The sequence below is a fragment of the Protopterus annectens genome, chromosome 4.part0, assembly GCF_019279795.1.
Source record: "Protopterus annectens isolate FY-2018-M chromosome 4.part0, PAN1.0, whole genome shotgun sequence".
Lineage (NCBI taxonomy): Eukaryota > Metazoa > Chordata > Ceratodontiformes > Protopteridae > Protopterus > Protopterus annectens.
Window position 1 is genome coordinate 790,442,418 of NC_056733.1, and position 17,515 is coordinate 790,459,932.

The 17,515-nt window shown below is 40.6% G+C and overlaps 1 protein-coding gene across 1 annotated transcript in view; it reads left to right on the forward strand.

Moving 5' to 3' along the window:
• PIWIL1 (piwi like RNA-mediated gene silencing 1) overlaps positions 1 to 17,515 on the forward strand; it is a 949,244-nt gene that overhangs the window by 47,771 nt on the left and 883,958 nt on the right. The window contains exon 2 of the mRNA XM_044069793.1: positions 7,689 to 7,889. Within this exon, the coding sequence (XP_043925728.1) occupies positions 7,689 to 7,889 (201 nt within the window). The remainder of the gene's footprint in view (positions 1 to 7,688; positions 7,890 to 17,515) is intronic.

The following is a 17,515-nucleotide window of genomic DNA, read 5'->3' on the forward strand; positions in this document are numbered from 1 at the left end:
GAATCATGAAGTACAATGGATTAGCAAGGAGGAAGTAAGGATAGCTATGAAGAGAATGAAGAATGGAAAGGCTGTTGGCCCAGATGACATACCTGTGGAAGCATGGAGGTGTTTAGGTGAAATGGCAGTGGAGTTTTTAACCAGATTGTTTAATGAAATCTTGGAAAGTGAGAGGTTGCCTGAGGAATGGAGAAAGTGTTTTGGTACCCATCTTTAAGAATAAGGGTGATGTGCAGAGCTGTAGTAACTACAGAGGGATTAAATTGATCAGTCACAGCATGAAGTTATAGGAAGGAGTAGTGGAAGCAAGGTTAAGAAGGGACGTGATAATTAGTGATCAGCAGTATGGTTTCATCCCAGGAAAGAGCACTACAGATGCGATCTTTGCTCAGAGTGTTGATGGAGAAGTACAGAGAATGTTGGAAGGAGTTGCATTGTGTCTTTGTAGACTTAGAGAAAGCATATGACAGGGTGCCTGGAGAGGAGGTGTGGTATTGTATGAGGAAGTCAGGAGTGTCAGAAAAGTATGTAAGAGTGGTACAGGATATGTACGAGGGTAGTGTGACAGCGGTGAGGACTGCAGTGGGAGTGACGGATGCGTTTAAGTTGGAGGTGGGGGAATACATCAAGGATCAGCTCTGAGCCCTTATTTGCAGTGGTGATGGACGGGTTGACAGACGAGATCAGACAGGAGTCCCCGTGGACTATGATGTTTGCAGATGACATTGTGATCTGTAGTGATATTAGGAATCAGGTTGAGGAGACTGGAGAGGTGGAGATATGCTCTAGAGAGCTGAGGAATGAAGGTCAGTAGGGCTAAGACAGAATATGTGTGTGTAAATGGGAGGGATGGTAGAGGAATGGTGAGGATGCAGGGAGTAGAGTTGGTATAGGTGGACGAGTTTAAGTACTTCGGATCAACAGTTCAGAGTAATGGTGAATGTGGAAGAGAGGTGAAGAGAGTACAGGCAGGGTGGAATGGGTGGAGAAGAGTGCCAGGAGTGATTTGTGACAGACGGGTACCAGTAAGAGTGAAAGGGAAGGTCTACAAGAGGGTAGTGAGACCAGCTATGTTATATGGGTTGGAGACGCATTGACAAAAAGGCAGGAGGCAGAGCTGGATGTGGCAGAGTTAAAGATGTTAAGATTTGCACTCGGTGTGACTAGGGTGGATAGGATTAGGAATCAGTATATTAGAGGGTCAGCTCATGTTGGACAGTTTGGAGACAAAGCAAGAGAGGCAAGATTACGTTGGTTTGGACATGTGCTGAAGAGGGATGCAGAGTATATTGGGAAAAAGATGCTAAGGATGAAGCTGCCAGGTAACAGGAAAAGAGGAAGGCCTAAGATAAGGTTTATGGAAGTGGTGAGAGAGGACATGCAGGCGGTTGGTGTGACAGAGCAAGATGCAGAGGATAGGAAGAAATGGAAAGAGATGATCCGCTTTGGCGACCCCTAATGGGAAAAGCCGAAAGATGATTATGATATATGTGTGTGTGTGTGTGTATATATATATATCTATGTGTGTGTGTATATATATATATATATGTGTGTGTGTGTGTGTGTGTGTGTATATATATATATATATATATATATATATATATATATACATGTGTGTGTGTATATATATATATATATATATATATGTGTGTGTGTGTGTGTGTGTGTGTATATATATATATATATATATACATATATATATATATATATATATATATATATATATATATATATATATATATATATATATATATATATATATACACACACACATATATGTGTGTGTGTTTGTGTGTAGCCAATTTTGTTGTGGAAGACTGCCTTTTTGGTAGGAATTACCTCGGCCAAGAACATTTCTGACCATCAAGCATTTTCTGTTAAACTTCCTTACCTAGTTTTCGCTAAAGACCATCCCTACGGGGCTAATCCATCATTTTTGCCGAAGGTGGCTTCAGAATCCAATATTAACCAGGTCATTAATTTGCCAGTCTTCTTTCCAAATTTCCAAAATTAAAGGGCAGTACAAATTACACCTACTAGACTTTCACACGCAACTGTGTTTCTACCTGCAGAGAACCAAATGCTTGCTTAAATCAGATCAGCTTTTTGTCTCTTTTTTTTCCAAATCCTTTTTGAGAAAGGCAGTCTCCAAGGTTTACCATTGCTCACTGGATTTCAGAATGCATTTCTTTAGCCTATCAAGCCAAAGGTTTGTCTCCACCAGGACATGTCCAGGCGCATTCTACCAGATCTCACACTTCTTCTGCGGCCTTTTGGTCCAAGGTTTCTCTTGATGACATCTGTTCTGCTGCAACCAGGGCCTCGTCACATACTTTTTTCTTATTATAAACTGAATCTTTTTTCAGGAGCAGGGCATCTTTTGGCTCCGCTGTGCTCCTGAATATCCTTCATTGAGGACCTTCCAGGATTTTGTTGGGAGCTAGGGACTCTGTCCCTCAGGTTGAAGACCAAATGAAAATAGCAACTTCAGATAAATAAGTTATGTACTTACCATAACATTCCATCTGAGTTTTTCTTTTGTCTTCAGCTGTCCCTCCCTCCACCCCCCTGCCTTGTTTTTGGGCTGGGTAATAGACTGGACTGAAGAAACATTAGACCCTCTTGTCCTAGCTAGCTTTCAGTGTGTGGGCCTTTATAGAGTTGTGCCAGGGTTTATAGGCATGTTGGCCTTTTATGTTGGTACTGCAACAAACTGTATGAGGGGAGGAGGAGAGCGGGGCATTATGGTTAGGTGAGCAGCTTGGACTTTGGATCCACGGCTCAGTCGGATGTGTGCCATATCCAAGTCCTTCAGGTTGATGACACATGAAAATCAGCAATTCAGATGGAATGTTATGGTAAGTACATTACTTATTTTTTTTCTCTTATCTTTTTGTCCTTTTGTTTGCTTGTTGGCTTTCACATCTTCCAGAAAGGGTAAGTCCCAGTGCAGGAGACAAGATTCCCCATAAAGACAGTCACAAGCAGTGCTCATTTGTCTTGGTGCTTTCCACGACCATACTTCTGTTTCATTTTTTCAGGCTTTCATTCGAAAGACACACTGTAGTCTGCTTTCCTCTTTGGCCTTGTGTTAGAGATCCAACGTTTTAAGCTTTTAACAAAAGACACTATAGAGGACATTTGCTGCTCCTGAGGGACAGCTGTTCTTAAGAAGACTGCCAAAAAGTCTCGCCCTGACTCTTCAGCTGTATTGCCTCCGCTGCACATCTGTCCCAAGACTAGTGAAAGCCTGGAGGATCACCCGTCTCCTTCGTTGGATTCCTCTGCTGCGACTCCTTCAGAGGCCAGCATGGATCTGACTTTGCGCATATCCCTGGATGCCTCACAGACATCCACTTCAGACATTCAAGGGGAACTGCGGCTGATTATTACTAAAGGGCCCAACTGTGTTTCTCAGATTTTGGTTAGAGAGTAAGTTCCTACTACAATTGTGAAATGTTGTCTGGCATCTAATAGTTCTAAGTTTTACAGGACAGACGTCCCTTTGAAAAAGAAACAAAACCAAGCATGTTTCACCTACTCCTAAAGGCCTTCAGAGTGAATGGCAGATTTTCACTCAGGGTTGGTTTAATGCTATTAGCTTTGAAACCTCCTGAAGGACTTTCCATTCCTGCTCAACCTTGGCCCTCAACTCCTCTTAAAAGGCATAGGGAACAGGATTTCTCTGAAGAAGAGGTGGATTCGGGTGAGGAATCCCATGCTTATCCATCCCAGATTCATTTCCCTTTAGACTGTGGTTCCGAGGAAGAAGACTCCACTAGTCCTGACACTGCTTTTGAGGAGATTTCCTTTGGGGCACAGTTTCCAGGATGACATTTTTTGAATGGGATTGTGCTCAGGTTTCTGAGGTGCAGAAGAGGTATAACGAGCTTCTGCAAATGGACTCTCCCAGACCTTTTGCTGTCCCTCCTGTTTTGGTGGCAATACATTTTCTCTACTGCTTCTCAGGCTCCAGACTGCCAGACCCTTGCCCCAAAAAGATAGGTTTTGCAGTGTGCCTGAGGATTGCATATTCCTTTACAGATGCCCTTCATCTGACCCATCTGTGGTGTCTGTGGCATCTGACAAGCCATTTCAGTTACTGCCTTGTACAAAGCTTCTTCCTTCTGTTACAGATAGGACTATGGAAAGGCTAGGTAAGAAGGTTTATACCTCTGCTAGCTTAGCTTTTAGGCCTATCAATTACTGGACGCATATGTCCAGTTAGATTTTGACTCTTTCTCAGGCCTGTCAGGTTATTTCTGACCTTCCTGATTCTGAAGGGAAGTCTGCTCTTATCTTGTTGGGGAGTTCGTTTCAGGTGGCTCGCTATTCTATTAAATGCAGTTATGCAGCAGATACAGCTAGAGCTGCTGCTTTTGGTTCTGTAATGGAGATATTCCTGGCTTCGGCTTCAACCTTTGCCTGATGATATTATGGCCAAGTTGATGAATACTCCTCTGGATAACTGTTATTTGGCGCAGCTGCTGCTGATTTTTTACCCTTCAGGATAAGGGCAAGGCTTTGCAGGAACGTAAACATGCTTGTGTTTCTCCTGTGCCTGTGTTTCGAAGAAATTACCCTTATAAGCTGACCTTTGTTTGTAGCCAGTCTCACCATCCTCCCACAGGCAAGATGGGTAAAAGGGCTCTTTCTGCTAAAACTGCCCAGATATCTGTGATCCAGAAGTCTCCTTAAAGATTATTCAGGATTCCTGGTTTCTTTCCATTATCCACCTAGGGTTTTACATGGTTGGGAAATTTTTTCCCCTGTTCAGATGCATTCCTCAGCTCCCTGAGGAACAGTTGGCTTTCTTTCCAGGGATGCTTCAGGAACCTTTGACTCTGTGCTATTTCGAAAGTTTCAGTTTTTCAAAGGGGAAAGGGGTTTACTCCAGAATACCCCCCCCCCTTTGAACACCTTTCTGTAGGTCCCTTCCTTTCGGATGCTGTCCCTTCAGACTTTGCTCTCTCTGCTGCTTCCTCAGGCTTTTCTAGTCTCCCTGGATCTTTAGGATGCTTATATCTACATTCCTATTAATCCCCTTTTCAGGAAGTTTACATTTCTCTGCTTTGCCCTTTAACCTTTCTATTGCTCCAAGGGTATTCACCAAATGCCTTACTTCTGTGATTGCTTTTTGCAGGCTAAGTGGGATACAAGTCTTTCTTTACTTAAACGATCTCCTGCTTCAGGCATCCTCTCTAGAGATTCTACTCCAGGATCTTCACTTTGCCATTTCCCTTCTGCAAAGCCGGAGGTTCACTGTAAAATTTCCAAAAGTCCTTTCTGACTCCTTCAGAGGATCATGTATTTCTGTGGTGAAGGATCCAGACTACTCCAATGCTGGCATCCCTGCCATCTCCCAAAGCCTTGACTTTCATTTCTTTCTTTCAGTCTCTTCTTCCTTTGTCCTCAGTCTCATCATAGGAGTTTGAGAGCTCTCGGTTTTATGGCCTCCACCATTCCTATGCTCCCTTTGCCAAACTCCACACCAGAAAACTTCAGTGGATTCTAAACTATGGTTTCAGCATTCTCTTCCTCTGGTATAATTTCAGTGGTGGATTCAGCAGTTGACTCTAATCCAGGGCTGTGTCTTCAAACCCCTCTTCCCTCTCAGGAGCTGTTCACAGACACTTCAGACGTGGGATGGGGGGATATCCTTCAGCTTTCTAAGGGTGTGGGGAACATGGTCACCACAAAGGAAAGACCACATCAATGTCAGGGAGATGAGAGCTTTTCAGGCAGCTCTTCAAGCTTTTCATCCTCTGTTCTCCCAAGGGCCTCTCAAGGTGTTTACAGACAATACCACAGTGATGTGGTATATCAGCAAGCAAGGGGGAATTGGCTCTTCTATTGTGGGGACTAGCTATCCAGTACCATGCAACTCTTCAGGTAGTTTACATGCACTCAGGTCAGAACATTGTGTCAGACTCTGAGCAGGTCCATAACACAATCCCCCAAGTGGATGCTTCATAAGGATGTGTTTCTGGACATTGTCCTCCAGTGGTCTACGCCTCAAGTAGATCTATTTGCCTTCCCTCTGAACAGACAATTTCCTCTTTTTTTTGTTCGAGTCCCAGGTCCTTTGGTCTGAAAGGTGGACACCCTCTTTTTCTTGGAAGGGGATTTTTCTTTTTGCCTTTTTTCCCCTTCCCTTCATTTCAAATGTCCTGTTCAGAATGCTCCCAAAATCTTGCTGGTGACTTCCTTTTGGCCTAGACAGCATTGGTTCCCTCTTCTGCATTTAGCCAAGGGCAGTCATGACAAGATATCTTACAGGGTGGATTTACTTACACAAAGACAAAGGCTCTCTCATCCATCCTCACCTGTCCACTCTTCAACTGACAAGTATGGGTGATAGGATTTTGATTCCATTATTAGATCATAAAACACGTACATTCAAACCGGGGAGAGGACCCAGGAACGGACAGCCACCTTTTGTCCTGTTAGCCAGTAATCTCATGCCCAATGCCATGACAAAAATCTATAAAACGAATTACTGGGTTTAACAGTTGCCAAACTTTGGATTAAAATCCTTGTAGGGCTTCTCTATATTGGTGTGTTGAAATGCTCTTTTGTCTGTTTATTCACTAGGAATTCTTAAAGTTCATATGGTATATACTTAAAATCATCTATATCTATTTGAACTAACTTATTTCTATCTGAAAAGAAATAAATGAGCTGGAGATATTTAGTTGAATCAAAATTTAATTGACCAGATATTTACCTTCCAGTTAGATTCAACCAAACATCTCCAGTTTGTTTTTTTCCTTTTCAGCTAGAGCTCTGCTGGTCCATCTTCCTCCCTCTCTTCTTTCCGAGCTTTTGCACTCTCCCTATTGTAAATAATACTGCAACAATGAAATGGAAGGTCATAGTACAGTTGTGCAAGATCTTATAATGGTAGATGTCCTTCTCCTCACTGTAACAATATTCACACCTTCCCTTTTTACCCTGGCTATTATCTCTTCAGGATGTACTGGTTACCTCTTTTTTTTTTTTTTTTTTTTTTTTTTTGTTTCCTTTGGCTGACATTCCTATTGAGGCTGTCAGTTCTTGGTACCTCCAGATGTCACCTTTGTGCCCTATGATATATGCGGGGAGCATATTGTGATGTACGGCGTACCTTAAAGCGACCTAAAGGCTTTGGTATACTGGATGGATGTCAGACTGCTCTTGGCAGGCAATCCCTTGTAAAGGGTACTGCAACAGTGAAGTGAAGGACATATACCATTATGGTAGGATCCTTACCCAACTGTACTTTTTGCTCATCTATTCTGGCATATGTTAATGGGAAGCACTTTCAGCCTGGAAGACAAGGGCATAAAGGCCAAACTAAGAAGATCAGAAGAGGAAATCTCAGTTGTTGTCTACTGCAATATCCATGCTTGTATACAAGGTGGTATGCTGTGAAATTTACTGCTGCATTGTCTTTTATTGGATTTATCATTCTGAGTCAGAAGTTACCTGTGAGTTAATAGCGTTTTAACAAAACAGTCAGCTGGCTGTTTTTGCCTTCATTTTCTGAAGTTGGATAGTTTGTGATGCTTTAACAGTGTTAAGTATTACTTCTTGCATTATAACACACTTTTTGCTTTCTTGCTTATTTGTAACACGAGGTACATAAAGAAGAAAGGAGTTGGTTTCAGAATTTTTATGCAGATTTTAAGAATGCTTATTTTTTTCAGGTGGTTTGTGTTCTTCCTTCTAACCGTAAAGACAAGTATGATGCCATCAAAAAATACATGTGCATTGATCGCCCTACTCCAAGTCAGTGTGTTGTTGCAAGAACTTTGAGTAAACCACAGGGTCTGATGAGTATTGCCACAAAGATCGCATTACAGATTAACTGCAAAATGGGAGGAGAGCTATGGAGTGTTGAAATCCCTGTAAGTGATGTCATAATAATTTTGTGATAAGTCATAGCTTTCCAGTGTTTGCTTCTAAGGTATTCTGTTATAACAGCCTTGGTCATTGGTCATCCATTCCTTAAAATGTTTGATTTTTTTTCCTTCATGGTAAACAGTTTTTGTATATACAGTTCCATAAGATGTGCTCCTGTGAGTGATCCTTGGCTTTATCAGGCACAAATCATGTTTTAACTGACTCCAGCACCCTTGTTCTGTGTGGCCTTGTTTGCAGCAGTTCAGCAAAGTCAGGCTTTTAACAATTCATAGGATTTTTTTTCTGTAAAGTTTGCATTTTATCAATAAAAGTCACTTCCAATCGGCAGTATTAGAAGTTCTACATTAAGTATTTCTGCAGTGATGGATCCTCATCGCTTGCTAGAGCACAGCATTACTGATTTCACTATGTAGGCATTTTAAGCAGGACATCTGTTTCAGGAGATTCCATAACTCCAAACTGATTCAGATGTTTAACCTGTCCTGGCAGTAGCAAAAGAAAAAAAAGTAGGTGTACAGTACTTGTCTTTTATTCCAACCATCTGAGTAATAAAGTAGTAAAAAAAACATTTGCTGCCATGATATGTTTATTAGGCTTGAAGGATGAAAGGCATAGATATATCCCGTTTGTCTTGCACAAGCTGAAGTGAGGAGTGTTTGAAAGCATGCTGGTTGTCTTTGATTTAGCAGATTAACTAAAAATATAACTCTTATTTTTTGGTTGTTACAGTTCCTACAGTCTCTCTGACCCTTACACCTTCCCCTACCAATAGTGGGCCTCTGTTAAGGATCCTGTCCATCTTCTCATAGATCCACTTGCTAGTTGATTAATTATGAAGTGCAATTTATTGATGATACTGCTACATCAGCAGTTGTATACCATTTATGGGTAAAATATGTGCACTGTAAAGAGAAAGCTTAAAATAAAAATAGGCCATTCTTTTTTTGGTGTGTGTGGGGGGGCACTTCACAAGTCTTGGGCTATGTCCTCACACACTTCCTGCTAATGATTAACACTTCAGTTGCATAACCATGGATAAATGGAAATTGTACAATGGTAAAAGACTTGGTCAGTGGTTGCACATCCATATAAAATTCAAAAAAAAGAAGACAAACCACACTGGCAACTGCTTTAGTAAATTAGCGCTTTCGTTTACTGGCAAATTGTAAACTTCTACAGATAAAATAACCATCTTAACACATTGCTTAAATAGTGAACATATTCTGATGTCATAAATTGCTTAATTAATTAATTACTAAATCAAACAGCAATTTTTAAAGAGAAAATGTTCTTATAGGACCAAAGTATTAAGTATTTACTACATAAATATTAAAAAATGTTTATACAAAATAACAAGTAATTAAATGTATACATACATTGATAATATAAAAAACATGGTAGTAATAACTACCTATATAATGCTTTTAGTTTAAGCAAACTTTTAATTGAGATCATTTCATTCAGCCCTGGTGGTGAATTTGCATCAAGCTTAAGCTGCCATAAAATTTCTTTCTCCTCCAATTTCAGGCTGGATGTTTGCTTAAACTAAAATCATTATATAGGTAGTTATTACCATGTTTTTTATATTATCAATGTATGTATACATTTAATTTGTTATTTTGTATAAACATTTTTTAATATTTATGTAGTAAATACTTAATACTTAATATTTTGGTCCTATAAGAACATTTTCTCTTTAAAATTTGCTGTTTGATTTAGTAATTAATTAATTAAGCAATTTATGACATCAGAATATGTTCACTATTTAAGCAATGTGTTAAGATGGTTATTTTATCTGAAGAAGTTTACAATTTGCCAGTAAATGAAAGCGCTAATTTACTAAAGCAGTTGCCAGTGTGGTTTGTCTTCTTTTTTGAATTTTATTAGTGTGTGATTTTCTTTTGTGGAGTGGTTGCACATCCACCCTAACAAATTACAAAGAAAGTCATATTGCAGTCATGAAAGGAAAGAAAGACTAACTTACTTCACTCCAGAAATTAGACATTAGATAAATTAAACTGACTGCAATCATGATAAGCTGTTGCCCTAAAAAATGAGGGGATTCCCTTAACTTTTTCCCAATATTTTGTTTTCTGTCGAGCTGGGAAGCACTTTCTTCATTTTCTCCTTATTTGTGTTTTTTTTTTTGGGGGGTGTCCGTCTTTGAATATCCTGAAGTATTTTTGGGTGTCTGTATTTCATTTTTTTGTTTGCTTTCTTAAATTATCTTTACCTGGAATATTATTGAATGGAAGTAAAACTCATCAGGTCTTTGATACCTTTGTGTTGAAATGGGGGAGAAGCTGTTCTGTTCTAAGACCCAAAGATAGCAGAAGTGTATAGCACAGTGCAGTGTAATTAATTCTGAATTGGGTGGCATCCCATTGCAGGGCAAAGATTTGTACATGTACACACCCTCCTATGGTCTGAACCCATCTTTACAATTCCCAGCTCTGTTAGCTACTGTCTACAATTTCTCATCTTCATTTTACCACATATAAATTCTACTAAACCACTAGTACCTGTTCTAACTGAAGGATGCCTCCCACCCACATTTTCTCTATTGCTGTTAAGGTTTTCTCTCCTGAAAGAAATAATTCTACCTATCTTCCGTAAACTGCTTACTCCAGTTGCAGTTCCACTTGCCCAAAACCAGCCCAAGACTCTGGTATAACTGATATATTTTTTTTGTTTCTTCACAGCAGTCTGCCGCTCTGTTTGCCCTCGCTATCCTCAGGCTCACTCCTCTCCCTACTCTACCCCCAATTCCCACCCACCCTAGGAAACATTACTTTTATTGCTAGCCACTCGGTCAATTATCCCCTTAGTACCTCCCTCTCCGCTACCCCTCCACCTGTTATTTTCTCACTCTTCTTTCCATATTTCCTTCACTTAAGCATTAGTCCCACCTACCAAACTATTATAGCCTATATTAGTCTCCTACCCACTCATCAAATCTCTCCACAGCTTTCCTCTTCATATACTCTACAACCTCATTACAGCTTTGTCTCCTAAAAAAATACCAATTACCCTAGCTAAACACACTAACCTACTATTTCCTACCTGCAAATACTAGACTCTTTTCTGCCATCTCTGCATCCTCCCATCACCCTTTCTCCTATATTTACCCTGCAACTTTTCCCTAGGCTTTCACTTCATAATTCTTCAATTAATCTCCAGTTTCACTCACTATACTAATAATTCTGAGCTCTCATTAATCTTCTCACACAATTACTGTACCCATTACTATATCTTTCCTTTACACCACTTCAACATGTTTCATACTCTCCTCTTCACACCACTCCTACTGCCAACATACCTCTCCTCCTCTCACATCCAAATTAACTGGGTAAACCTTCCTCCTACTTCTACTAACAGTATCTCAGCCACTCATACACAACACTGCTTCACAATATTCTCTTCTGTCTTCGTAATCACCAATTTCCACACTTCCCAAAATTAAAATCTCCCCTTTTGCCCCAGTCACCTCCAAAACTAAGCATAAATACTACCTTCTCTACCCCCCACCATCAACCCTGCACTACTGTGCTTACATCCTGCTCCTCTCCTGTGACATTCATCCAAATTCTGGACCAACCTTCTGCTGCATAAATAACCAACCCACACATCCAGTTCCACCTCACTATAATGTGCTTCCAGGTACTTAACTCTATATCAACATACACAGAACTTTATACTCTATCAACATAAACGGTATTCTCAACAAAGTAAATAAATCTCATGTATGTATGTATGGCACAATACTCCTTGGATATTAAACTCTCCCAGAAACCTGGTTCAAACCCCACATCTCTGACAAACAGTTCCTCCCCCTAGGTTATAATTCCCTTCGTCTTCACCGACCTAATAAAAAAGGTGGAGGTGTTGCCATAATTTATTCCAGTCACCTCTCCCTTTCCTTTTTACCCCACCCTCCCTCACCATTCCAATCAGCTGAACTGCCAGTAGCAAATTGTAAACTTAACGATCATAAAACCTTAACCGTAGTTGCTATATACATACCTCCAGGTGACATTTCTATCTTAGAACAATCGCTCTCCTGGCTCTCACATGACAATCCCCTAGAAGAACAGTTTCATTGGTTGTGTTAACATGAACTGGCTTGTACTAAACTCCAACACCCCAAGCAACTGCATAAATTTATATGGCTTCATCCAGCTAATCTCCTCTCCTTCCTGTATTAATAAACCAAACAACTCTACTTCTGTTATTGACAGGATGCTTGTTTTTGATCTTAACTTATATCACCACCCTGAATCTCTACCAGACACTGTTAGTGACCACTCTCCTATTAGAGTACATAGGTTCTCCCCTCGCTACACCAGACCCCACAAATTTAAAGAATGGCATAGACTATTCAGTTTCCAACCTGAAATCTTTAATAGCTTTCTCTCCTCTATTAACTGGCAGCTCCTGCCTTGTCTACATCTAGATGAAGCAGTGCACATATGTAACTATATTCTTAAATATCCTTAACTCCCTAGCCCAGCTCTGTACTATGAGTTAAATCTGTGAGTTCCCTTGGCTAACTCAGGTTACACACTCTGCCATGCACAAGAGATAATGCCTGGAAACTGCGAGTTAACTGTAAATCGCAAACTTGCCTACAAAAACCTATAAGCACTTTTCAACCTCACCGAAAAGCATGCCAACAAAGACAAAAAGCTACTATCATGAATCCCTGACTTCAAGAAACAGCAACCCAAGACAATTCTGGAACTCCATCAACCAACATACTCCACCCTGGTAAACCCTGTTCACGTAACCCCTGCCCTGATAATTCTCCTCAAGAGACTGCATCCTTACTTAACTCCTACTTCTTATAGCCACTATCAGTAAACTCGCACAGACCTCTCATTCCACTAACCCCTCTGACCTTTCTATCCCCCACCGTTAAAGCAACACTTTCTCTCTAAAACCAATACCTTCCAGTTGTATCAAACACCTGCTTCACAAGCTCAAACCAAGCTCATCGGCTGATAACCTAACCTACCTCCTCTTTTGTTAAAGATAGCAACCAACTCTGTCCTACCCAATTTCCGTCCTGCTTTATAAAATGGCTCTCCTCTTTATCCCCTTACTACCCATCAAGATGGGTGTCCCACTAGGGTCAATACATGGTCCCTTATTGTTCAAAATCTTTATAAGCCCACCTGTACACTTCCAGCATGACTCATCTCTCATACAATATGCTGATGATGCCACAATTTTCTGGTAATCTCCCTGATCTGCTCTCCCTTACCCAAAAATCATTCATATCTATAGAAAACTGGCTTTTCAGTAACTCTCATACTAAACCCCAAAAGGACTACACCTCTGCTATTCCTTCTTAACCTCTCCACTACCTCGGACACTTTTTCCATAATATCCCTTAATACTGCAGTCAAGGTGGAAACTAACACTAAGCTTCTTGGTATCATAGATGACCAATTCATATTTTATTTTTTTGTTCTCAATTGCATCAAAAAACACATCAAAAATAAGATCTACTCTACAGAAACTTAAAATTCCTAACAAGTCCCTTCTCTCGTCCCTTGCCTACTCTACAACTCACAAATCTTAACTAACCTCCAGTCATCTCGCTTATCCAAGTTTGAAACCACCAATAACAAAATTGCCAGATTTGCTGCCAACCACACCTCTCACCACTGTCAGTCCCTCACGACTTTGAACTGGTTAGAATTCCTTCACCAACTCCTTCTCTCAACTTCAGTTCATCCACTCTAACCTCTGTAAGCCAGCATTCTGCCCAGACATATGTCATCTCTTATGTCTGTCTATACTACCACAAGAACCTTCAGAAGTTCTGATCAAAACTACTTAGACATTTACAAGCCAAAAAGATCAGTTGGTCAAAATCTCTACAGCTGCTTTCCATCCCTATCTTAGAATAAGCTTCCTCCAAGTATTAGAAAAGTAACCCATGCAAGAGAGTTCAAGCATGCCCTTAAATATTTTCTTACAAACACCTGGATTTGCCACTGTAACCCCCTGCCCTCTGTAACTTTAATAATTTCCTTCCCTCCTGACCTCTGCAACGTCGTATTCATAATCACCCAACTCCTAGCATCCTTTTTTCTCCCCCCTCTCTTCCCCTTTATCTTCTTTCATCAAACTGTACCTCCTGTGTTGCTCTTAAACCTACTTATTCCTTCTTTACAATTCAACTTCAAAACCTTACTGTAGACCATCTTGACTGTATAAATGTAGGTCTAATTTATTTTTTCTACTATTGTCATCAGTCCACACAACCAGTAACGATATTGTAATTATCATTGGCTGCCATGAGTACAAATCTTATAAATAGAACTACAATATACACTTTCTACTCTGTGTAATAACTGTAAAAACAGATCGTTAAATCTTGAGGTGCACCTCCCAGGGACATCCTTACAAGTGGCCTAAGCATTTGTTATGCCCATTAACGTATGTAACTAAAGTTTACAATTATTTTTTGTTTACTGATCATTGTGTAACAGTTTTTGTTTGTGGAGCTTTTCTCCGTGGACCTCCTCTGTAAAATGGCATTAGTTCAGTTGGACTATCCCAGTTAATAAATGTCAAATAAAAATAAATAAATATGGGAGGCTGATGGAACATCCAAAACAAAACATATCCAGATGCAAGGATGATATATAGATTCCCCACATAGTCACCCCAGCTGAGAATCAAACTACAGAGCCAAGTAGTACGAGGCAAAATTCTAAACAAGTGCAACACTTTAACAAGTCACACCATGTAGTTTGGCTCTAACATTTCCATTTACCCCGGGATAATAATAGAATACAATAATTTCATTCCCATTTGATGCCTAAAATACATTTATTTGGCCCTCAAGTACAGCTAGTGTTGTATCATTCATCCCTGTGTGTCTGGAAGTTGGTTTTACAACCATTTGCAACCTGATGGGCAACAAAATATTCCTGTACTATTACCAGTAAATGCAACACTCCCTTTTGTTTCATGGTGTTTTAGAAGACATTTTAGAGGAAACAGTATATTGATGCCCCCCCTCCACCCTCGCACACACACATGCATTTTATTTTCCCCCTTCTTGGTTTCTTGAAAATTATTTGTATTCAGCATTGTACTGAGGAACACCATACCAAAAAAAATGAATTAGTTAAGACTGCTTCACTGTCTCCTCCTACCTTAGAAAAAGGCACTTTGAAACAACATGCTCTCTTAAGCTTTTAACACTTTACTTTGACCCCAGTATGTTAGATAATAATCACAAGAGTACTGTAAAATAAGTTCAGAATCATAAAATTACACCAGTCTTACAACAGACAAAGCTAATCTTTTCTAAATGGAGCTCATACCTCTTCATCCAAGATGCACTTGCCACTTAGGTCAGTCTGCATTAATGCAATGAACAGTTTCTTCCTGGAGAATTTCTGCACCTAGGATGCATTTGACACTTAGGATGGTTTCAGCCTGATTGTCTATCTTTTTGCTTGCTATACAATAAAAGGGTAAGTCATCTTCAGGGTTTAGGGGAAAAACTGCCTTATTCTGAGTGGGGTTTTTGGACAGAAAGGAGGCCTGATAATATCAGTAGCGAACTGTGAAAGTCATAACAACCCAATGAGAAAGATAGGTCAAGCTGCACTTGCCATAGCAGCAGGATGAACTAATATAGGTGTGCCCCCCCCCCCAGTAGTTGCCATACTTCACTAGTGCACCAAAATGTATAAATGGCGTCAGCCCCAGTTCACAGCCGTTGTATGCAGCTCTTCATCAAATCCTACAGGTCATTTGAGAGAATGTATACTAATGTTATTTTGAAGTGCAAGGCACAGGTATCAACCCACCATGTCCACCCTTCTGTAATCTGGCAATTTTTGCATATAGCTTATTAATTCCTTCAGATTTTTTGAAACTTGATAACGTGCAAAGTTCTGCCTCACCCCAAAAAAGTCTTATAAAACAAGTATGAAAAAGTGGGAAGAGCAACTAAGTGATCCATTGTATCCCACATCATGCTTTTGTTAACTGTAAAGTGGCAGTGATGCAAATGTTGCACAGAAACACAGATCATCTTAAACAAGTGAAGTAGGAAATGGTCAGTTCCTTGCTTGCATGAGAGTAAGATTAATTATTATGCCGGACTTGCGGAGAAAGTGAGGTATGTTTGACCCTGAATTTAAAGGGGTTGCTCAACTGCTGCATTCTGAAGGCATTCAGGAGCACTTATCCCTGCACCAGGAAGCCTGGAAAGCAATCACCAAAGATACTATGGTACAGAGGATATCTAGAGGTTATTACGTACCCTTTTCCATTCAGGTTCCCAATCAGCCCTGAAAAATTCCTGATGTTCCATCCAGTCAAATGAAATAGAAAAACTGCTGGCATAAAAGAGCCATCTAAATAGTACCCCTACACCAGCAAGTATTCAGAACTTAACTCAATGGGCTTTTTTTCTGTGCCAAAATAAAAACAGGAGCAAAGACCGATCTTGGATCTCCACAGCTTGACTCACTGAATCAATTTGTAAAATGCTGAAAGTTCTTAATGGTCTGCAACTGTTGTGCAGGAATGATTGGAGGTGCTCAGTAGATCTTCAGAGTGCATGCTATCACATCAAAATGGACAGGTGAACCAAGAAGTGCCTGCAATTCTATCTGGGAGCCAGTCACTTACCAGTTCAGGACCCTGCCGCTTGGCCTCACCAGAGCCCCCAGGGTGTTCAAATGCATGATAGTGGCCTGCACCTTACTTCAGACTGCTAGGTTTCCGGGTGTTTCCATATGTTGATGACTGGCTCCTCTCTGCTCCAACCAAGCCTGTACTAATTCAAGCCAGGGATGCCTGCTCCAAATATGTTTTCAATTGGGCATCACAGTGAGCAATACCAAGTCTCTGCTCTCCCTCACTTAAGTTCTGGAATTCATTGGTGGTGGTCTAGATATAGTGGTACAGATTTCAAGCTTACCACAAGCAAGGTTAAACACCTGTAGAGCCAAGCATCACACATTCGGTATCTCTCTTTTCCAACAAGGTTAGTTTTGCAGCAGCTTGGATATATGGCAGTATCCCTAACTCTAGTACGTTTACCAAGGTATCACATGTGAGTACAGTAATGGATGTTTGCAGTGCAATGGTCAGTAAGACAACACCCCCTGACTGCACCAATACTTATTGACAATTTGCAGAGCACACATAGCTTGGTGGATCACAACAAAAGAAGTATCTCCAGGCTGCCCTTTTATCCTTCCAGCACCCAAAGCCACAGTGACCATGGATGCCTTCCAACTAGGATGTGGTGGGGGGAGTGCATTACTTGGGAAGGACGGTCCAAGGCAGTTGGTTTCATTTGGAGGTCAGTCTTCACATTATTGTCCTGGAAATGAGGGCAGCCCTATTAGCATTGCAGGCATTTCAAGGTGCTGTCCCTCCCAGGAACGGTTGCTATTCAGACAGACAATAGTCTGGTACATCAACAAACTGGGGGGAACCTGATCCCTACCCCTTGTGTCGAGAAGCAGTGAGAGTATGGCAGTGGGTGATCTCTTCCTTTTGGCAACACATATCCCAGGGAAGTCCAACGTACTATTAGACAAACTGTTTAGGTCCATCTTACTGTCTC